Here is a 23,040-nt window from a genome sequence, read left to right as displayed (position 1 = left end):
GGGAGTGGACAACCCCCCTCTTGAAGCATCTCCATTGGCTGCCAGTCTGTTTTTGGGCACAATTCAAACTGCTCGTTATGATCTTTAAAGCCCTAGATGGTTCAGGTCCAGCCTATTTGGCTAACCGAATCCCTTATATGAATCTTCCTGAGCCCTGAGATCTTCAGGAGAGGCCCTTCTCTCAGTCCCACTTCCACCTCAGGCTTGGTTGGTGGGAATGAGAGAGCAGGCCTTTTTGGTGGCTGCCCCTCGACTCTGGAACTCCCTGTCCAGGGAAATCACGACAGCCCCCTCCCTGCTGTCCTTCTGGCAGCAAGCTAAAACCTTTTTATTCAGACAGGCATTTAAAGATGAAGGTGTTTAAGATCTAGTCAGGGGGTGCTGTGGTTTTGTATGCCTCTAATGGTTTTAACTTGAATTGTTTTGAATGTTAATGATGTTTAATACTGTTTTAATATTTGTATATTATATATTTTAAGTTGTATTGTAATACTTTTAATTGTGAGCCACTTTGAGTCTCTGTATGGAGAGAAGCCGGGATGTTGTTCATAATAATAATAATAATAATAATAATAATAATTATTATTATTATTATTATTCTGCCTCAGAAGATCCAGTTGTCAAAGAGCACAGGATTGGAAAATAGGATCCCCCCAAATAAAGCATTATACAGAAATCAGTATTCTTCTTTTCTACGTGTACTATAGTGAGGAGATAGTAAGAAGTGACACCAGAAAAAAATCTGCTCAGAATTTTTTTAAAGGAATCTGATTTGTTTTGCAAACCTATAGTCACAGTAGAGAAATGAACTCAGTCCAGTTGTGGGGTGGCAAAATCAACACAAAAACACATATTTAGAAGCACATGATCTTGTTCCAGCAACAAGCCTGCATTCCATACAGGGAAAGAAATATCAAATGGCAAAGATCATGGGTGCATCTCAAATCTATGAAAGTAACTTTAACAGAAAGATATCATCACAACACAATACAATGTTGCTTAATTATACCTTTCTTAATGAAAAAAGTAAGTATTAGCAATAACGTATCATTTTAACTAGTTACATTCAAACCCTGAATTCCACTGCTTAATGTCCACACGCTTTGACCTTATTCTTTTGGCAAACATAGTTTGCAGATTTTTGACAAACTACGCTTGCAGACTTCACTAATGTAGATAAGCGATGCTGACTGATATAATGGTTTTTCTGCCTCAAAAAAGGCTTAGTGTCCTGTCTAACATGTAACTTCCTTTCTCCTCCATGATGGAAGGGGCAGGGCCGTGGGAAGATGAGCAGCATTGATTTGGAGATTGAATCTTTGTCCTCAGTGCTGGCTGACATGGAGAAGAATGATCCCTTCAAATCCCGGGTGAGCTGCAATACAAGACAGCCTTTCCAAGGCCCATTATGCCTTGAGGTGGTCAATCTATGTCTGGTCACATCACCTCAGGCTGCGGTCCAGGCTGGGCAATTTGTGACTATCCAGATCTTGTTGGCCTGCAGTGCACATCAGTCTTAGCTGCATAACTGTTGGAGAGAGATGATAGGAATTATAGTCCAGCATCTACACTCATTCTCCACTCATTCTGTTGATACAAGCTTACATGGTTGTATAGTATCCAGAAGTTTTTACATACCTAATAAAGAAGAGTATGAAGAAAAAAGAAAGCTAGTATCTAACTTCCTGTGTGCTAGGTTTTTTTTAATGGTAAAACATTTGGTTATATACGATCCTTCTCCAGGTCAGAAGTTAGCCATCTTGATGAGAATCATGAGGTACCTGTTCAATAGTGTTCAGAAAAAGAGGATTGGACCAGGCTTGCTGTGCTGGAATATGTGTGAAAGAGTTGACTTCTGCATAGGGCAGAGGGACAAATTAAATCTGTATAGCCCCCACTTACTCCAGAGTAGTCTTCAGTCTGCTTGCCAATTGAAACAGAAGATTTTACTACAAGGGTTATAATCACCTACTTCTCACATCATCAAATCTCCTCTCCAAACTGACTCTACTCTGAGGGGCAGGTTGAAACAATGCATTATGTGCTCTTTCTCCTGTTATATTCTCCTATAACAACCTTTATTGTTACAGGTTATTGTTATTCTCCCATAACAGCCTTTATTGTTACAGGTACACCTGGGATCTGTGGCTCCCATAACTGTAGCATCTGGCTCCAGGGCATCCCCAGAAGCCATCGCACCACCTAAAGATGTTCCAGCTCCTACCTCTTTCTCCTCCAGTGCTGTATCTCATCCCATTGGAAACTACACACCTAAGCCACAAGCTGAAGCATCTCCTGTTCCTCCACCATGGGTTGCCTTGAAGCAGCGCAGAGACTTGCCATCGGCTGAGCTTCCCATGCCATCCTCTGCTTCCCCTCCTCCAGCTCCTGCTCCTCCAGCTCCCAAATACACTCCACCTGCCATTGCTACTGGTCCCAAATTTGTACCTAAGTCAACTGCAGGGGCTCCATCAAGCTTTACAAGACAGCCTGCCCCTGTCCAGTCTCGTTTCACATCAGGCTCTTCTGGTGTAGGTCCAGCCCCAAAGCCACAGCCTCCCACCTTCACCTATGCACAACATCGGGAAAAACCCCAGGTTCAGGAGAAGCCACTTCCCGTTGGGCAGCCGCCCGCCTCACAAGATACGGTAAGTGGGCAGATGGAGGAAATCTGCAAAATAGTATTTGATCGCTGGGTTGCTATGAGTTTTTTGGGCTGTATGGAATCATATCCTATTGCTAGGATAGTTTTTAAACTTTATGGGCATGTTCCAGAAGCATTCTTTGCTGGTGTTTCACCTGCATCTATGGCAGTCATCCTCAATTGCCTGTTGAAAACTAGGCAATTGGGGTCTATATATCTGTGGAATGTTCAGGGTGGGAGAAAAACTCTTGTCTGTTTGAGGTAAGTGTGAATGTTGCAATTGGCCACCTTGATTAATATTGAATAGCCTTTCAGCTTCAGGGTCTGGCAGTTTACTGCCTTGGGGAATCCTTTGTTGGGAGGTGTTAGCTTTTGATCATCTGTTTGTCCCAATGTAGGTGAGCACCATACTGATTCAGTTAATTTCTGATGGGCATTTTAAAGTATTGATATAACAGGAACTCATAGGCTTACTCTAGCCTTAGGTTCTCTATCTGACCAACTGAAGTTGCCCATTTTCAATGCTCCCTTCCTGAACTTCCATTTCTAAGTTGGTGTGTTCCTCACCCTTTTAGTTGTGAAGGCGTAAGCAATATGTCCCCCTTTTGTAGTGTTTTGAGATCAAGCTAAATTGATCCTGGAAACAGTTCTCAAAGCACCAGTAGAGTGGGTCTTTTAAAGTACCAGCTGATTTCACCTGGCATTGATTTGAGGAAGCAAAGTTAGGATACTAGCTGAAGCATCAGCCAACTCTTTGACCAAGGACTCAGTGATGTTAGGCACCACAACCATGGTATCAGGTATAAGGCCACTGTAGCGGGTGAGGTGCTTAGGGATCTTGTCATTGCTCTAAAACTTGCCTCTGCCTTAGTAGTATTTGTAAGTTTAGGAGTTGGATTTGGTTTTTTTTAAAGAAAGATGAAGCCCAGCTTTCACCTTCTCAAAAGGGATGTAGTCTTCCACACAGTTTGGTTATCTTTAACAATTAAGGTGACCTCTTGCAATAGAGGGTGGTATCATTGCAATTTCTCACGAGCCCTGTAGAACAGAAAACCTAAAAATGAAAATTGAATGCTAACTTTGTGGATGTTGACATGTCCTTTTCAGCATTCAGCAAGGAATAGGTCTCTTCAAAAGAAAATTTCCTCTTCGTATAGCTATTAAGGTAAAAAGAAACATTTAAAAACTATCCTAGCAATAGGATATGATTCCAGGAGAGAGAGTGCAGGCTATTTATCATGGAAGTCCACGTGTGAGCAGAAAGTGAAGGGGTTTCTCCACTGCTCAAATGCATTAATTGTTCATCTTAAATGTGTGCCTTAAATATGTGCCCTGGAGGTAAGAGGATGACTGTCCTTGTCTCAGTGACCCTAATTTATTTGTCCAGCGCAATCCAGTGTCAGTTCCAAACACCCGGTCAGAGCCACCCAGGATCAATTCTGCTTTAACTATGAAGGAGGTGGAGGAATTGGAGATGTTAACCCAGAAGCTCATGAAGGATATGGACCATCCACCCCAGGCAGAAGCCTCCACAACTGGTATGTCTGTGTGACAACTGAACAGGGAAGGAAGAAGGGGATTTTGGTCTTATTTACTTTTTAAACAGTCATCATAACGTTTGGCACCAGCAAGATAAACATTTAGGTGGTAATGTATTTTTCATTACTGGACTCCCTGCCAGGAACAACCTTCATATACAAAACCACACAGCCACAGGCAAGCTGGTGCCCTTGATGACTGGGACTGCAGCTGCTTCACCATATTTTTTTTGCCATGTCAGGAGCAACTTGAGAAACTACAAGTCGCTTCTGGTGTGAGAGAATTAACCATCTGCAAGGACGTTGCCCAGGGGATGCCTGAATGTTTTGATGTTTTTACCATCCTTGTGAGAGGCTTCTCTCATGTCCCCACATGAGGAGCTGGAGCTGATAGAGGGAGCTCATCTGTGCTCTCCCTGAATTCAAACCTGCGACCTGTCAGTCTTCAGTCTTGCCGGCATGGGTTTATCCCACTGTGCCACCGGGGGCTCCTTGCTTCATCACTGGATGGTATAGAGCTTTTGAGTTTTGGGGGAGGCAAATCTATTAAATCTGTTTAATCCCCACTCTCAAACTTTGATACATTTCTAATTTAAAATAACAACAACAACAACTTTATTTTTATAACCCTCCTACATCTCCCCAAAGGGACTCGGGGTGGCTTACATGGGGCTAAGCCCAACAGAACAGTTAAAACATAATACATTAAAATACCAACAAAAGCAATGTAACAAAATAAAAACAACATTAGAACTCAAATGGGAGTTCTCACTATGGGAACTATAATTGAAAATATCCAGGAAACACCAGATTGCCTACATCTGATGTGCATTGAATGAATACCTGTACTAATCCTTCCCCACTTTCTCCTTTCTCTGTCACTACAGAGTTTTGTGGCCTGTGCAAGAAGGCCCTGTCACGGACACAGCCTGCAGTTCGTGCCCTGGACAAATTCTTCCATGTGGAATGCTTCACCTGTTTCAAGTGTGAGAGGCAACTCCAGGGGCAGCAGTTCTATAATGTGGATGAAAAGCCCTTCTGTGAGGAGTGCTATGCGGTGAGCAAAGTTGGGATGCAGTGCAGTGGGGAGGACACATGTTGTGGCCTGAGGTCTGGCTCAGTTCTTGCCTTGGCAACACAAGGCTTTGCTGTTTCCAAATTGTTCTGTAATGTCTGAATACTACAGCTACCCAGGAGGGTTGCAATCATGTGGTTACTTCTAGTCTAAGATGTTTCCAGTTGGTCAAGTCAGAATTTCATTATTTTGGCCAATTGCCTAATTGAAAAGTGTATGCATGTGTGTGTGTTGGAGAGGGTTGTCATTGTTTGAACATCCAGTTCTCTATAATGACGTTTTCAAAGAGATGGGGTTTTTTTTCATTATGAAAGGAAAGAATGCCCAGTTTCAAAAGCAACATAGGAAAATCTTGGGGTTTTTTGTATTTGGGGCATTAGGGCATTGGTCCAAAGTGTGTGTGTGTGTGTTTGATGGAACGGAAAGGGATTAAGCTGGTTTGAGTACAGGTGTTGTGATTTTCATCCTGTGACTGTTGATACAAACTTAATCAATAACTACATCAATAGTTATTGCCCCGTTTTCAAGTGTTACTTGATCAGCCAAATATGAAGCTGGACTCTCTGTGAATGTCCTTTTGGCTATAAAGGTTGCATCAAAACTGGGCTTGACACTCTCGGTAGTGCCACAGATCTGGAAGGGAACTGCGTAAGATGGTTCCCTCCATTTTCCTTCGCTTTCTCCCCAATCATGGGATGAAGTTTATCGTTTATAGTTATCCTGCTTGTGGGATGAAGTTTATAGTTTATATTATTAATATTATTATATTATTGTATTGTATAATATTATAAGGAGCCCCCAGTGGTGCAGTGGGTTAAACCACTGAGCTGCTAAACTTATTGACTGAAAGGTTGCAAGTTTGAATCCGGGGAGCGGGGTGAGCTTCCACTGTCAGCCCCAGCTTCTGCCAACCTAGTAGTTTGAAAACATGCAAATGGGAGTAGATCAATATGTACCGCTCCAGCAGGAAGGTAACAGCGTTCCATCCAGTCATGCTAGCCACATTACCTTTGAGGTGTCTATGGACAGTGCTGGCTCTTCGGCTTAGAAATGGAGATGAGCACCACACCCCAGAGTCAGACATGACTGAACTTAATGTGCATATGTTTTATTTTATTGTATTTTATATTATGTTCACTTTTATGTTTGTTTTTAGGCACACTGTGCCATCTGTAAGCCACCTCGAGTCCCTTCAGGGAGATGCTGGTGGGATATAAGAATAAAGTTGCTGTTGCTGTTGTCTTGGCCTGAAACTTTAATGGCTATCGGTTTCCACACAAAAGGCCCAGTGTTTCCACATTAAAGCACAGGATATGGAAAGTTGCTATAGGGAAGTAGCTGTCACAAGAGTGCAGGTGGTGTGTGAGTAACAGCTCACCATTATTGTGTTTCAGGGTGGCAGGTGTTCCTCTTTGACACATTTTTTTCTTCTTCTTCAGGGCACCCTTGAGAAGTGCTGTGTATGCAAGCAAACAATCACAGACCGGATGTTGAGGGCCACAGGCAACTCATACCACCCCCAGTGTTTCACGTGCGTGGTGTGCCACAAACCCCTTGAGGGAGCTTCCTTCATTGTGGACAAGGCTAACTTGCCACACTGTGTGGATGATTATCACAGGTGTGCCCTCCCTCCCCCTCACAATGCACTCTTTCCTTCTCCTTTTTGCTTCCCTTCTCCACCCTTTTCCACTAGCCTTTCTCTTCCCTTAAACTTTTGCTAAGTTAAAATGCTGAATCCAAGGATCTGAGTACTCCATGTTTCTTCTTATGTGCTTGCAGAAAATATGCCCCACGCTGTTCAGTCTGCAGTGAGCCCATCATGCCAGAGCCTGGGAAGGATGAGACGGTTCGTGTGGTGGCCCTGGAGAAGAACTTCCACATGAAATGCTACAAATGTGAGGTGAGCAACTCCCCTCCGCTTCTCCCTTTCTGGTCCTCACTGGCAAACTGCTGCTTCTTCAACATAGTTCATTCTTTTCACTCTTACTGTGTTTTTGTCATCTTTCAGGATTGTGGAAAACCCCTTTCCATTGAAGCGGATGACAACGGCTGTTTTCCTTTGGATGGCCATGTGCTTTGTAAGAAGTGTCACACCACACGTGCCAAAGCTGCAGTTTGAAGCTCTTCCACCTGGATGCACTCTCAGTGTACCCCCTCCCCCTGCTGACAACCGAAGAAAGCAATGAGCTGGATGTTCTCTGTGTTCTTCCTGAGACAACCCCCTTTTCTCAAAAACATAGTGCATTTCTACCTAGAACATGTATGTCTGGCAGCATCTCTCCTTTTCCTCCCAAGGCTCCCCTCCTTTCTTTGTTATACCTGCCTTTTTTACAGGCTCTTCCTTAACTCCTCACTTACTCTGACCACAATATATTATTCTAGATACTGCAGAAAGTGACTTGGAAGCATGTCTTGCAATAAGTACTGCAGTTGTCTGTCTTACTAATAAAATAATTCTGGAGACAAATGCTGGAGTCTTTCCAACCTGCTATTTCCTGTGTCTCTGCAAAGTGGGGACTTTCCGCTGTCCTCTGTGCAGAATAGGAACATGAAATTGCTAACTGGAGCCTTTGTCCTTGACTTTAATGGGAGGGACAGAATCTTTGTTCTATAGGTTGCTGGTATACATTTAATGTATTATCTTTTCTGTCCTGGGCTTGCATGCTTGAATGTTTCTCAACTTTGGCTGATGGGCTAAAAAACTAGCTCCTTTCTCTGCCCTCAAGTGAGAAGATAGCTTTGGTTTTTGCTCAAGCCCCCTCTGCATAGCATACTATCGAAAGAGGAAGAGGAACTGTAAGGTTTCTAGGGAACAGAGGTAATGTTAAGGCCAAAGGTTGGTGGTTTTAGGATGGCTTAAGTTTATTCCCTTGTGCCTTATAGTTGTTTTCTGGTCCCTATTTGGGGCCCTCTCTCGGACATTGTCTTACAAATGTTTGTTCAGGAATTCTTCAAATCAGCTGTTTGGACCCTTGCATTTCTGATTGAGCTGGACAGACATCTTGGATAGTTTCCCATTGTGCATCAATAACCTTTATGGGGTTTCCCCCCCATTGTATCTTCAGTCTTTCAGGGGAACGGGGAGAGGATGGTGGTGTATTTGCACATAAGTATACTCATGGCGAAAGTTCCCTGTAGTTGCCAATTTTCCCAAGTCCTCTCTTGAAAAGTTATTCTCTCTCTTTCTAAGTTTGGTTTTTCCCAGTGAAGGGTCCAAGAAACATACCTGATCTACAACTTCTAAGTCTTGAGTCAGTGTTCATGTAGACCAGCGTGAAGAACCAGCAATCCTCAGCCTAAATTGATGGAGGAGAGGAGTAACTGATTACTGATAGTGAAAACAGCTCCACTTTGAGCTGTTGACAAACCCTTCACTGGCATGCAGTCTTTGATGAATTAAATTGAAATGAATGTGACCCTCGGGAAAAAATCATTTTGATGAGGGAGGACAGCAAGGGGGTGCTAGACCACTGAGTGAATACATAGAATGCAGGATGGATGTCCATGTGCTTATTTGAAAGGAAAAAAGAAAATGCCAAAAAATTATCACCTTGAGAAATATAAAATCTGGTTTTACTGTCTACTTGAAAGTCCACAATGGGGATGTCAAATGTCATGCATTTTGTGGGTAGCTTTTGGCTGGGTGGATCATTTGTTCTGCTGAAACGCCACTGCAATAGAGGAGAAGAAACTGTTCGTACATAGTTCATGGGTGCAGACAGAAAAAGCCCCAAATAACAGCTTATTTCGCTTGTATTTTGAGTTGGTCATGGCGTGAGAGTTAGAAGTTCTAAAAACGGAAGAGGAGTGGAAAGCCTAAGTCCCATAAGTTCTTGTCTCTTGACTTGATGTTTGTATGTTGGGTCAGAGGTGTGTGTAAGTATGCAGGAGAATTTGGTTGCTCTTTTAAAATTGAAATTAGTCAGCTGGGCATCTAGAAATACATCTGAGACCGCTGACTAACAAGACAACAGTTGCATCCAGTTCTTAGGCCTATTCTGAAGAGGGAATAGATAAGCAGCCACTATGTTACAATTTTGTTTTTCTTTCAGGGAATCTGACAATCTCTTATCACTGTGTAGATCAATCTATATATGTATTCTTGAGAATTGTTTTTTAGCAACCTTATTTTCAGTTTTCCCCTCATAATAGTTGGTTTACAAAATTATTCTCAAAGACTTTGTACTGTGGCAGATCATGGCTTTTTTTGCATCCCTCACATTCTCTAGTTTTGTGGACGGGATATTTTCCAAAGGCTGATACTCATAGAAAATCAAGAAAATGTCTGAAAATGGGAAATTATTCTCAATTTTGTCTTTGGCTTATTAGTTGATTTTTGGACCTAGGAGAGGCACAGAACTAGAACTGGACTTGTCCAATTATGTTATATTACAGCCCTCCAGTGTTGATCCTTATTCTTCATTGGCTTTGGGTCTTCCTTCTTCCCCAGAGCTGAGAGGAAAATGAGGAGGACAACGGACAGCAGACTGCCATCATTATGTCCCCATGTTGCAGTTCAGTACAGAGGAAATGTCATCCTCTAGCCATGGTGACAGGAAAGGGATTCAGCCATTATTGATGCTGCAATAGAAATGATGATGCGAGAGGTATCCCTCCCTCCCCTTTTGTTTTGAGGTGAGGTGAGACATGCAGCTTCATAATTGGACCACATGCCTTTCGAAGTGACAACATGCTACCTATTGGGGTGCCATTTTTTTAGCCTGTAATGGTGGCTTAACGGGATTGTATGAATGGCTAGTTTCATAGGTTCCCCAACTGGAGGTTCATGTGATAACATGGAAGCACCATTTTTTTAGTTTAGTGAGATATGAAATACTAAAAAGGAGCACTGAATTATTATTATTATAATGACAGATGAAGGGGAACAAACCTAGATAGGCTGGTTCTGCCCTGGTAGCACAGTGGGTTAAATCGCTGAGCTTCTGAAATTGTCAACTGAAAGGTTGATGGTTGGAATCTGTGGAGTGGGGCGAGCTCCCGCTGTTAGCCCCAACTTCTGCCAACTTAGTAGTTCGAAAACATGCAAATGTGAGTATATCAACAGGAATTGCTTCAGTGGGAGGGTGATGATGCTCCATGCAATCATGCCGGCCACATGACCTTGGGGGTTCTATGGACAATGCCGGCTCTTTGACTTAGAAATGGAGATGAGCCCTGGACTTGATGTCAAGGGAAAACCTTTACCTTTTTTACCTCCTGCTGACTTCAGCTTCGCCCGTTGTGGGCTACCCTGCATTCCCAATCCTAATGGACATCACTTGCCAGTAACACATTAGCCTTGTAATCAATTTACTTTGTCGCTAGTACTAGAACTTGGTGCAAGGCACTTGTAACACTCAAGGAACACATTCCTTTACAAAGCCAGTTTCTTCTCTGTATACATTTAAATGTTCACTTAATATTCAACCAGCTGAAGTATAATTTCAAGAAGTATTTTTTTTCTGTTTTTGGGGTATACCCTTTGAACTGGAGACAGATATGGAATTAATGTCCTGTTTTGCTTCAGGCTATTACATGAAACAACTCTGAAGAAGCAGGAATATTCAGCACACCTATTAAAAATAAGTAATAATATTTAAAATTGAGAAAAACAAAAAAACCCCATCCATTTTAAAGCCTTTTAAGAAGCTGACAGGGTTTTTGCCAAAAAAAAAAAAAAAACCCCAAACAAACCAAAACCTTCCAGTGCCCTTGTCATTTTTGCATCAAGTTGTTAATCACTTCTTAAGTTGGAGTCCTTTAGCTCCAATAAGTCCAAAGATAACAAGAAAAGCCATACCTCCATTTCCAAAAAATGCACCTTGGAGAAAATGAATGTCCCTTTTGGAGGCCAAATTTCACATTTTGTGGATTGAGGAGAAGATTGGTAGAAAAGAGGTCAAGGCCTGTTGTACAGAAAGCAGGGAGGGGGGGGGGGGGTAATGTTGATGTAATACTGAGATTCCAATGTTACATTCTAATGCCACATCTTAAATATGAGCAGAATTTTTTCTGGAGCTCAACATCCCTGAAAGTGGTTGGAGTGGAGGAATACTATTTGTAGGTTTGCTTTGAAAGGGGACTCTATTTTAGATTTTTGCACCAAGGGGATCACTTAAACCAAAGAATCCTAGTAGTTGTCATCTATTAGTCCACGGAAAAAACCCGAGGGATTCTTCCTGTGTTGTTGAGTTCCTCCATGTAGCCTTCTCCAGCATGGAGAGTCTGGACTACAATCATGGATTCTCCAGTTGCATGACAACTATGGATGTCTTCCCAGGAGTAAGACCTACTGACAAAGCAGGACTTACTCTGAATGCATAAACACAGGAAGAGATTGTAAAGCTTTGTGTTATTGAAAGCTTTCCCAATTCACTTGTAGAGTGGAACTGACAGAAAAGGAAGTGAAAACTTCACCATAGTTAAGTCTTGCCCAAAAATAAAACAATACAAGGGATCTATTATTCCCTTGTTTAATATTTTCCAATTTTCTGTTACTGTCGTGATGATTGTAGAAGTGGTGTATTAGAAAACTATGCAGAGGGGAGGAAGGGGACAAGGTGATGCCAGCCAGGTACAGCATTTGGACCTGTTTTCAAGCTCTTGTGGCTTGAAAGCTAAACAACCTCTCCCATCCTACCACCTAATTCTTCTTCGGAGTAATGCCTTTTACAATTCCCAATTCTTCCATCCCATATCTTGGTTAACTTTGGTTGTGGTTCCACCAGGGTGCCTGGCAATGCACATGGTAGTGCAGGATAAATTCTCCAAAAATGCATACACTTGAATGGAGGGGTATGCCAGCTTAATACTTCTTGAGTTCCTGGCAAAAAAGGTATCCCTATCATATCCCAGCCGCCTCCCTCCCCCCAATAGTAGGATTATTTTGTGGGACCTCGTCATATGCTGCCTTCCCCACTTTCTGAACACTTAAAAGGCATTTTGAAGATGGAGTCCCACAGAGGCCATCCAGTGATGCAGGAGTACTTCTGTTGGTGGCCCGTGGGACTTCGTTTGTAAAGACCATTAAATATGGGAAGACCCATATGAAAGCATATTTGTCAAATGTACAACTTGAAGAAAAAAATCATACTTGGACCAGATTTAGCCAAGTGTATTTAGAAGTGGGGGAGAGGGGGATTGAGCTGGAGAGCAAGTGGTTCCAGTGCTCTCCATTCATATAGAAATGGCAAATGATCACTATGCAGTTGTGAGGTGATAGCTGTCTTATTTCTCCATGTTCAGTTCGTATTCTGACTTGAAAGTGTGGGCATTCATATGGGCGATCTTTAATCGTGCCTCCATTCCTCCCCCCTTTTTTTGCAACTACTTCTCTGTCTTTATTGGTAATATTTTAATTATTTTTTTGTATTTTTGAAACTATGGAATTTCGAAATTCTTCCATTTCGCCATATTAAATTTTTCCTTTTTTGCAGACTTGGCATTTTAAAATTATAGTTGTGCCTGTGTGTTGCAATTACGAAGTTCTCATTTTTAAAGAAAAAAGTAATATGGGCAGAGACTATATTTCCCTGTGAGATGGCAAATGAAGCAGATGATTGCTGTAGAAATTGAAGGAATCTATTATGTCTGATGAGGGCGACTAAATTATTAATTTTTAAACAAAACAAAGGCGCAAAATGCAACACTAATAGGACGGTTCCCCCTTCCCTTTGTAGGATGAGGTCCTTGGGTGGAGATTGGGGTTGGAATGAGGGGTTGAAAGCTCTGGTAGTGGAGTATCTTGCATTGAGTATATGGTCTCAGATGACACCAGGTTTACCTTTTCAATATTCCTAAGACTGTCACTTGTGCAAATCAACATACAAAATCGTTTTTACCGCCGCATCACATTGTTGACTCAACAAGTTAAACACGAGTCAACAATGTGATGCGGTGGCAAAAAAAGCCAATGGGATTTTGGCCTGCATCAATAGGAGTATAGTGTCTAGATCCAGGGAAGTCATGCTACCTCTCTATTCTGCCTTGATTAGACCACCTCTGGAATACTCTGTCCAATTCTGGGCACCACAATTGAAGGGAGACGTTGATAAGCTGGAATGTGTCCAGAGGAGGGCAACTAAAATGATCAAGGGTCTGGAGAACAAGCCCTATGAGGAGCTTAACGAGCTGGGCATGTTTAGCCTGAAGAAGAGAAGGCTGAGAGGAGACATGATAGCAATTTATAAATATGTGAGAGGAAGTTATAGGGAGGAGGGAGCAAACTTGTTTTCTGCTGCCCTGGAGACTAGGATGTGGAACAATGGTTTGAAACCACAAGAAAGTAGATTTCATCTGAACATTAGGAAGAACTTCCTGACTGTGAGAGCTGTTCAGCAATGGAACTCTCTGCCCCGGAGTGTGGTAGAGGCTCCCTTGGAAGCTTTTAAACAGAGGCTGGATGGCCATCCGTCGGGGGTGCTTTGAATGTGATTTTCCTGCTTCTTTGTAGGGGGTTGGACCGGATGGCCCATGAGGTCTTTTCCAACTCTATGATTCTATGATCTGGTTTGACTTTTCAATTTTTTCTACAATTTCTTTAAAAAGAAAGATACAGTATTAGGTGGATTCTTCACTCATCAATATTAGAGAAAACTAATCTCAGATAAATATTAGATAAAACTAAACTACAACTGATAAGTGAAAATGAAGTGCCATATCTTATTCGTATGGTGAGTTTATTTACAAAATATGTATATCAGATCATTCTTCCTCCCCCTCCCCCATCCCATCCCCCAAATTTTAAATATATATTAAGGTCCTCAACTTGAGGAGACAAAACTCCTAGGAGCAAGTGATGCCCTGCTGTAAACAAACTGTTACCACCCTTTGGACTAGGAGGAAAAAAAACACAGAGGAAGAAGGGCTAAAGGCAGTTTTGAGTTGATGACATCTACTGTGTCAAAAAGGCAGTTAATGGCTTTATCTCCCTCCTCAAATGTGCAAACAACAATGGGATGCTTGCTTGTAATTCTCCTGGCGCAGTTTCAGTCTTGATCGAGGTCCCTTATAGCTAAATACGATTTTACTGGCAGACTGGCTTTAACATCCGCTTTAAATTATTGTGATGTAGTGTCTTTACAGTTATGAAATGAGAAAGTCCAAGTGGCTCCAACAACCGGGGAAACAGGAATGAACAGGTCATTGATGGGAAAGCAGGCAAGAGACTATGGACTGGGGTTGGTGGGCTACACTCTGCTTCATAAAGCATCTGTCAGGGGTACTTTGAATGTGATTTTCTTGCTTCTTGGCAGGGGGTTGGACTGGATGGCCCATGCGGTTTCTTCCAACTCTATGATTCTATGATTCTATAAGCATCTGTGGTCCTGTTGAGTATTGCAAGGCATTTCTTGGAAAATTTCTTCTGCCTTGTCTAGTCCAGGTCCTGGCCTGCATGCTGGGGGACATGGAATTCTGCAGGATCCAGTGTAATAGCCTTTGGCTTTTGGCACCTCTCCTGATGTGCTTACAACACAAATAACAACTGTGATGTTGGTGCGAGGATAGTTCCATCAGCCCCGACTAGCTCTCCATGTGCTATTGGACATAGCGCAAAGTCATGCACAGAGGGGTCAAGCCCAGTGATGGGTTAGTGGTGTAATGCTGCTCACTCCTTGAAACCTTGGATGCTGCACAGAATACGGTTCTGATGCCCAGAATTCGTCACTCCCATTTGCTTCAAGTCCCTTGGAAGAAAAAGGGAGAAAAGTTTAGTCAGGTGACTGCACAAGACAGCTACCAAATGGTGGATTTTGTAAAGTACTAGCATCCCAAGAAATACAATCTCCTTTCCACCCATCTAAAATTTCAGGTAGAACCGCTCTGCTCTAGTCAATTCCTAGAACACAACTAAAATCAAGGAATAGCTTAGAAATAACACTTTCACGGTGCTATCTCCCAAAGGAAAGATGACAATTCAATACTGGTGAACACATAATAGAAATTTAACAGATCCAATAAAGGATTGCTCATCCACTGGGGGAAAAGCTTTATCGACTTGAATTTATCTTCTTTTATATTGAAGTACAAAACAAAACAAAATTCCTTCTGTTCAGGTAAAATCATAGAATGTAATTGTCTCCATGCCTGCGGTGGCCATACGTCTTCAAGTCATTGTGCTAGATGTCTCACTGTTTGAAAGTGTTGTTAGTTGTCTAAGGCTAGATCTCCACTGCCAAATAATTAAGTTTGAACTGCAGCATATGGTCTTATGTAGATCCATATAATGCAATTCAAGCTGTAGATCTAGTCTAGATTGATGTGATACTGCTGAGCGGATCTCAGAAGCTGATGGCACATCTACAGAAAAGCACAGGATTGTGTAATATGTGGATGTTTTTGGCCTCTGTCACAGTATTTTCCTGTTTGCTCAGTTTAGTATTTAGAACACTACTGCGTAAGTACAGCTTGCGTATCCCTTATGCAAAGTGTTTTGGAACAGAAGTATTCCATATTTTGGATTTTAAAAAATATTTACATCCAGCTAATGAGATATTTTAGAGATGGGACTCAAATTTAAACACTAAAGTTTTTTATGATTCATATGCACTTAATACACATAGCTTGAAAGTAATTTTGTGCACAATGTATTGTCAAAGGCTTTCATGACCGGAATCACTGGGTTGTTGTAGGCCATATAGCCCGAAAAAACCCACAACAACCCTTTGTGCACAATGTTTTCCAATATTTTTGTGCATAAAACAAAGTATATTTCGAACCTTCAGAAAAAAAAGATCACTATTCAGCCACGCACGGACAGTTTGGGATTTTGGAATTCCAGATAAGTTATGCTCAATCTTTATTATTTACTACTGTTGTACACATTCTTATTCTGTCCCCCTGTCATTGCTATCTAGGTTTTTTAGTTCTACAGAAACCTGGAAAAACTGGTTAACCAGAGAAAACCAGGGGTGGAGAAGATAAGTTTGTGGCCATGAGGCCTTATGATTCTACTCTTTAGAATGAAAACTATTCTGCCTTTCTACCACTTCACTGACAAAAGGAGGTTGGGATAGAAATGGAATAGAAAAGTCTTTCTGATCAAAGCAGCATCACATGTGATTGTGTGTGTTTACAGAGGTGTGGCTCCACCCAAATGCATGCACATGCTAGACTATCTCCTCTTCTTGAACTATAACTTTTTATCACATGTTAAAGCTAGCAAAAGTTGGCTGAAGAGCTCCTAAAGAGCTAGCAATGAAGTTGCAGTTCTAGGCCCAGGACAGAAAGATTTTCCATGCTTCCTGGTATGGGCTCAATGGTTGCCCTGGCCATTTATAGCTGCCTCTCCTATTTCCCTGCTCTTTGAGCAGAACCAAGTCAAGATGCCACAGACTTACTCAGCAGTAAGTTCCAGAACAGACTCCATGGTGTTCAGGCCAGCTGTGCGGAAGTTAAGGATGTAGCGTTTCATGCGGATGGATTCCAGCCATTCCGGGATAGACCGATAGGGAATCCCATCGGACCCACTGCAGCTGGGCAAGCGGAGAGTCACCCTGGGGAATTGAAAGATGGAGTTTAGAGATTTCAAATTGCTGTGTCTAAGAGGAACAGGATCCCCTCCAGCTGGATATGGAGAGAAATGGCTGCTCTTTTCAAGTCCATGGTGCTCATGGTTCTTTGATACCCTCCTAGGTTACCCTTGAGAAAAGGCACTTTGCATCAGAAGACCCAGGACAATCGAATTTCTACTTTATGCTGAAAGCAGAGTTGCATCCAACAGGGCACAGTTCTACACAAGTTTTGTGTACAGAATTCTGCTAGCAGAACTAAAATTACACATAATTTCTCCAAACATTGAAATGCAGGTAAGAACAGCTTAATCTGCGCCTCCCCCCACCCACTCCATCGAGTATGGAAGCCCTACAGTTCTGACAACCTTGGTTATCACTTACCTGGGGTCAAAGTCAGCCACACTTCGAAGCAAATGTGGGCTGGAGATGAAGTGGTCTAGCTGAGCATGGATCTCCCGGAAGCGGGGCCTTCGTGTCCGATCATAAGACCAACATGCTTTCATAAGGTCATACAGAACTGATGGGCAATCCACAGGTGGGGGGAGCCGGTATCCATCCTCTATGCTTTTCATCACCTGCCCAGGTAAAAGAAATTGTTCAACTGATTCTCTTTGCAAAAAAATATATGCCTTAGTTAGAAGAAGAATTCCTAAAAGGCTCGCTTTCTTAAAGAGTTAAAACTAAATAAAATGGATCCTTTGGAATCAGGGCTGTAACATTTAGCTAATCAGATCAATGATTTCAAATCCTTGAATCAGGCAACGGCCCATTATACTTTAAATTTTTCTCATTTTCATACAAATAGGATTTCAGTTTAGAAGTGATACCATTTGGGGGAATCCCCCAAACTGGGTATAAAAAAGTACCATTTTCAAAATGACATCTATTGAAATACATGTAGGAGGATAGTGGCATATGCTGCCTGGGGGTGCAGTGGAGGCCCCTTCCGTACAGCTAAATAAAATCCCACATTATCTGCTTTGAACTGGAATATATGGCAGTGTAGACTTGGCCCAGTTCAAAGCAGATATTGTGGGGTTTTCTGCCTTGATATTCTGGGTTATATGGTTGTGTGGAAGGGCCCAGAGTCTCCTTTTCTGAAGACTTTTAAGTAGAGGCTGGATGGGCGTCTCTCAGGAGTTCTTTCATGGTAGAATAAGATTAGCTCTCGTGTTCTCTTCCAATTATATGATTTAATCTTTCTTTTATAAACAAAGTAAGTGCTTGTGTGTATTTCTTCACTACTACTGAATCTTGCAACACATGGCTGCAGATGAATGGGCTCTTTCTCACTGCAAAACACTTGATCGAGTAAAGTTCTTCCAATGGCTGAGTGTGGAAGAGATTGGGCTGCTGGTTATCTCAGCTAGAGTAAATATATTCAACCAGCTATTAAACACATAGGCAAATCCCATTGATTTAATGGGCCTATGCCAATTAGGACTAGCAATATTTATTTATTTACTGTTTTTTTATACCGCCTTTCTCAGCCTGTCGGCGACTCAATGCGGTTCACAACAAATCAGTACATATAATATCATAATACGAATTAAAACATTAAAACAATATAAAACACATCAGAAACAAAAAAAATCCCAATATCATTAGCATCTCCTTATTATAAAAACATTATCCAATTCCATTGTTAGTCATTCAGTTCCTATGTCAGTTACTCTACATTTGTAAACGCTTGCTCAGACAACCATGTTTGACTTTTCTCCAAAACGTTAAGAGGGAGGAAGCTGATCTGATCTCCCTAGGGAGGGCGTTTCATAGCCGAGGGGCTACCACTGAGAAGGCCCTGTCTCTCGTCCCCGCCAACTGTACTTGTGATGAAGGTGGGATCAAGAGCAGGGCCTCCCCGGACAATCTTAGAGTCCTAAAGTCCAATAGGGTTTGAACCATTGTTCCTTATCCCTTCTCTTCCAAAAAAGATCCCTATCTGCCCTGAAAGGTTGGGTGACCTCCTCTGACAGTGCGAATGCTCCAGGCACTCTCTCTCTTTTTTTTTTTAGTTTCTCACCTCCTGGTTGGACATATCTCCATATGGCTTGTCACCATATGAGAACCCCTCCCACATAACAATGCCAAAACTCCAGACGTCACTGGCGGAGGTAAAGATCCGATGGGCAATGGCTTCAGGAGCTGTCCAGCGGATGGGGATCTTGCCACCCTGTGAAAAGAGAACTTGCAAATGAAAATTAAATGTCTACGTGGCCCCTACGAATTTAGGGGAAGCTGTTTCTATCCAAACTGAAATGCAATTATTTGACTTTTTTTTACATTTAGTGACAAAATAACAAGGGAAACATTTTGCTTGGTAAATAAATGCACAACATTTTACAGAAGGAACCTCTTGGCTGGGCTGTATATCCCCCACAATTTTTCTGAGTAGTTTTGTAAGGCATTAATGGACTTACAAATATCTTAGAAATCATATTGCTTTCCAAGTTTTTTTTAAAAAGGAAAGAAAGCATGAAGTTCACCTAAGGCACAGAATGTAAAACAGCACCAGGAGGGAGCAAATCTTTTCCCAAGCTCAGGATAATCTGCTGTCATTTCTCTCTTTATGTTTATTTGTTTGTTTGTTGTTGTTTATTCATTCAGTCGCTTCTGACCTCATGGACCAACCGACGCCAGAGCGCCCTGTCGGCCGTCACCACCCCCAGCTCCTTCAGAGTCAGGCCAGTCACTTCAAGGATCCCATCCATCCATCTTGCCCTTGGTCGACCCCTCTTCCTTTTCCCTTCCATTTTCCCCAGCATCATTAACTTCTCTAAGCTTTCCTGTCTTCTCATGATGTGGCCAAAGTACTTCATCTTTGCCTCTAATATCCTTCCCTCCAATGAGCAGTCCTGAAGTATGGACTGGTTTGATCTTCTCATGGTCCAAGGCACTCTCAGAATTTTCCTCCAACACCACAGTTCAAAAGCATCTGTCTTCCTTCACTCAGCCTTCCTTATGAGAGCCCCCAGTGGCACAGTGGATTATACAGCTGAGCTGCTGAACTTGCTAAACCGAAAGGTTGGCGGTTCAAATCCGGGGAGTGGGTTGAGCCCCCCTGTTAGCCCCAGCTTCTGCCAACCTAGCTGTTTGAAACATACAAATGTGAGTAGATCAATAGCTACCACTCTGGTGGGAGGGTAACAGTGCTTCATATAGTCATGTTGGCCACATGACCTTGGAGGCGTTTATGGACAATGCTGTCTCTTTGGATTAGAAATGGAGATGAGCACCACCCCCCAGAGTTGGACACAAGTACACTTATTGTCAGGGGAAACCTTAACATTTTACCTTTTCATATATAATGCCCAAGATGGAGGCGATACCATAGACAACATTAAGTGAGCAAAAAAGAAAAGGATCATGAAGAGCAGCATAGTAAAATAATGTAAGAGCAGGTTTTTAGAAATCAGATAACAATAGCAACTTAGCCTTTGGGAAAAAATAGTAGCAGAAACAAAGCAGGCACGAAAACACACACAGAAACAGAATGATGTCTTCACTGTAGGATGCTATTATAACTGGATCAGGGAGGAAACTGGTACTACGATCTGCCTATTCAGCTGCTAGGATGCTGGTGCACAAGCTGAAAAGTCTTCTATATCTCAAAAAATCTTTAGTAAGATTTCTACTAGATTCTCTCTGAGTGCTGCTCAAACTGTTCTAATAAGATGGAGTTTTATACCTTTAGGGGGACAACATATGCTGCAGTACATTTCTCCAAATCACAGGGATAAAACAGATTCAATCCAATTACATAAAGGTCCAACAATTTTGATAATGAGAAATGCCCAGGGAAGAAAATAATAGGGATTGGTCAAAGGCTGAACCAAAGAAGCTGTGCTTCCTCCACCAGTACTGAGAGACAAAGCCTGTCCTTACAATAGATGGGGGAGGCTACGTGGCTGAAGCACAGGCCTGGTTCAAGCTCCAGCATCTCATGTATCAGGAATGAGACATCTCAAAGGCTGAAACCAAGAAAAATACTAGTTGTGCAGATTTAGAACATATATAGAAAGAGAACCAGATGGGATGCTTCTCCAATATATGAAAGATAATCTACACAAGGGGATAAAAACCTCATTTTAAGTTTCACTCAGTATAAGGTGCCTTCACAGTTCCAAAACTGATGTCAATCCTTACTTATAAAAAGATTTCTCACATATATAGAAAGAGAACCAGATGGGATGCCTCTCCAATACATAAAAGATCTATGTGACAGGAGGAAAAAAAATCTCATTTCAAGTTGGTGAATAAACCAGTCTTCTGTTGGGGGGTCTTCTATTGGGGTCTTCTTAAATGCTTGAAGAGCCTGTCTGTTTATAAAACTTATGTGGTTTTCAGTCTATCTTCATCTAACCTACCTTCCTTCCTTCCTTCCTTCCTTCCTTCCTTCCTTCCTTCCTTCCAACCCTTGCCATATGTTCCTGTTAACAATGTTATTTTCAGCAAGAAGAAACCCCTTTGGCTTATTTCCTCATTACCTTTGTTTCATAAGTTCCTTCCACGTCATTTTCCAATATCCTAGAAAGGCCAAAATCTGACACTTTGCACTGATGGCTATGAGATACCAGAATGTTGCGAGCAGCCAGATCCCGGTGTACGTAGTTGCGGTCTGACAGGTAGGTCATCCCTGAGGCAATGCCCTGCAGCATTGTCACTATCTGCACAGCACTAAACTTGTCCATGTTCTCCTGAAAGGCACAGAAGAGGCAAAAGGTGAGGCTTCTGGTTGTGCTCAGAAGCTCAGAAAGGGATCTTGAAATCACTATTAATCAGGTGATGTACAGAAGGCAGGAGGAGTTAAGCTGTGAAATACTCTACCCAAAGATGCTCTCATCTTTTTAACCTCTTGGATTTTTAATTATTCAATTTTTTTCCAAAAAAGATATTGCCCTGTTGCTGGACTTCATTTTGTGTAGAGTTTTTTTTGTTGTAAAATATGTTTATATTATTTTATTCCTTATTGTACTCTGTGGGTTTTAAGCTTTAGTTTGTAACATGTCAAGAGTCTTCACCTAAAGAACTGAAACTGAAATACAATGTTTGCCAAGAACTGCCAGTTCTTTCATGCATAAGTTTGAATGATCAGCCTTGCACCATTATTTCATCTAAGGGAGTCCCGCAAGGTACCACTGGATGTGGACTGACAGTCTATTATTTTTATAGTCAGACTGCAAATCTGGGATTTTTACAGAGCCCTTGATGAGCCATCCTACATGGCTGATACACTTATTATTATTATTATTATTATTATTATTATTATTTTATACTCCACCTTCATCTCTCCAAAGGACTTGGTGGTTTACACATGAGATAAAATGTCCACAGAACATCAAAGCAAAACAATCCATTAAAAGCAAAAAACAAAACAAAACATAACCAAAAAAACCAAAAAACAAACAATTAAAATAAAACACAGCAAAGCATAAAAATTCAATAAAACACAATTAAATAAAACAGAATGGTATAAAACAGAAGCATTAAAACTCACCCAACAAAAACCAATAACCAGAAATACTAAGATGGGCATGATCAGGGTATAAAGAGAATCGGGCCTGGGATTGTGCAAAACAGCATAGTATAGCGTTGGGGGATTAGAAGAAGTGCAGAGAACAGAGTACTATCTGGTGAGCAAGGGACTTGGCATTTATAAGTAGAGACTAGTCATTCTCAAATGGTTGTTGGAACATCCATGTTTTCAGATCCCTACAAAAGGAGTACAGTGAAGGGGCCTGCCTCATCTTCCTGGGGAGGATGTTCCAAAGTTGGGGGGCCACCACCGAGAAGGTCCTCTCTCTCATCCCCACCTGGCATGCTTGTGATGTTGGTTGGAGCGAGAGGAGGGCCTCCTTGGTGGATCTCAGAGGCCGTGATGGTTCATAAGGGGAGATGTAGTCACAAAGATAGTGGAGCCCAAACTTTGTAAGTTTAGGGCTTTGTAAGTCATAACCTGCAACTTGAATTGGGACCAGAAACTTATCGGCAGCAAGTGGAGCTGTTTTAATAGGGGTGCTGTGTGCTAGATTTGCCTGATGGTCTCAACACATAAAGATATCATCTATGAACTTTCCTTCCTTGACTCCTTTATACTTTTATAGATATAATTATTTCAACACAGAAGCTCCCTAGAGTGCTAAATCAAAAACAACAAGTATCAAAGTAACACAAAATAGTCTTGAGAATTAGGAAAATGCATTAACATCCAAAAAAAAAATTAACATCCATTAAAAAACCTGGGTTACCATCCACCAAATTAATTTTTTT

The 23,040-nt window shown here is 41.8% G+C and overlaps 2 protein-coding genes across 5 annotated transcripts in view; one reads left to right on the top strand and one right to left on the bottom strand.

Moving 5' to 3' along the window:
• Positions 1-7,724, top strand: part of ZYX (zyxin) — a 33,171-nt gene extending 25,447 nt beyond the window's left edge. For 3 of the 4 annotated variants that reach the window (XM_060762667.2, XM_060762668.2, XM_060762669.2), the window contains exons 4-10: positions 1,272-1,370; positions 2,130-2,648; positions 4,032-4,182; positions 5,070-5,239; positions 6,697-6,875; positions 7,037-7,157; positions 7,266-7,724. In XM_060762667.2, coding sequence (XP_060618650.2) covers positions 1,272-1,370; positions 2,130-2,648; positions 4,032-4,182; positions 5,070-5,239; positions 6,697-6,875; positions 7,037-7,157; positions 7,266-7,376 — 1,350 coding nt within the window. In that variant the 3' untranslated portion in view covers positions 7,377-7,724. The remainder of the gene's footprint in view (positions 1-1,271; positions 1,371-2,129; positions 2,649-4,031; positions 4,183-5,069; positions 5,240-6,696; positions 6,876-7,036; positions 7,158-7,265) is intronic. The other variant, XM_060762670.2, reaches the window with a different exon arrangement.
• Positions 7,725-14,115: 6,391 nt separating this feature from the next.
• The window catches only part of EPHA1 (EPH receptor A1), a 137,941-nt gene continuing 129,016 nt past the window's right edge, over positions 14,116-23,040 (bottom strand). Inside the window, exons 14-18 of the mRNA XM_067464846.1 lie at positions 21,258-21,467; positions 18,794-18,943; positions 17,152-17,345; positions 16,597-16,752; positions 14,116-14,943 (exon numbers count right to left, since the gene is read on the bottom strand). Of these exons, the coding sequence (XP_067320947.1) occupies positions 14,865-14,943; positions 16,597-16,752; positions 17,152-17,345; positions 18,794-18,943; positions 21,258-21,467 (789 nt within the window). The 3' untranslated portion in view covers positions 14,116-14,864. The remainder of the gene's footprint in view (positions 14,944-16,596; positions 16,753-17,151; positions 17,346-18,793; positions 18,944-21,257; positions 21,468-23,040) is intronic.

This window comes from Anolis sagrei, chromosome 2, assembly GCF_037176765.1.
Source record: "Anolis sagrei isolate rAnoSag1 chromosome 2, rAnoSag1.mat, whole genome shotgun sequence".
Taxonomy (NCBI): Eukaryota; Metazoa; Chordata; class Lepidosauria; order Squamata; family Dactyloidae; genus Anolis; species Anolis sagrei.
Note: the sequence above shows the minus strand (reverse complement) of the source record. Positions and strands in the feature narration are given on the sequence as shown.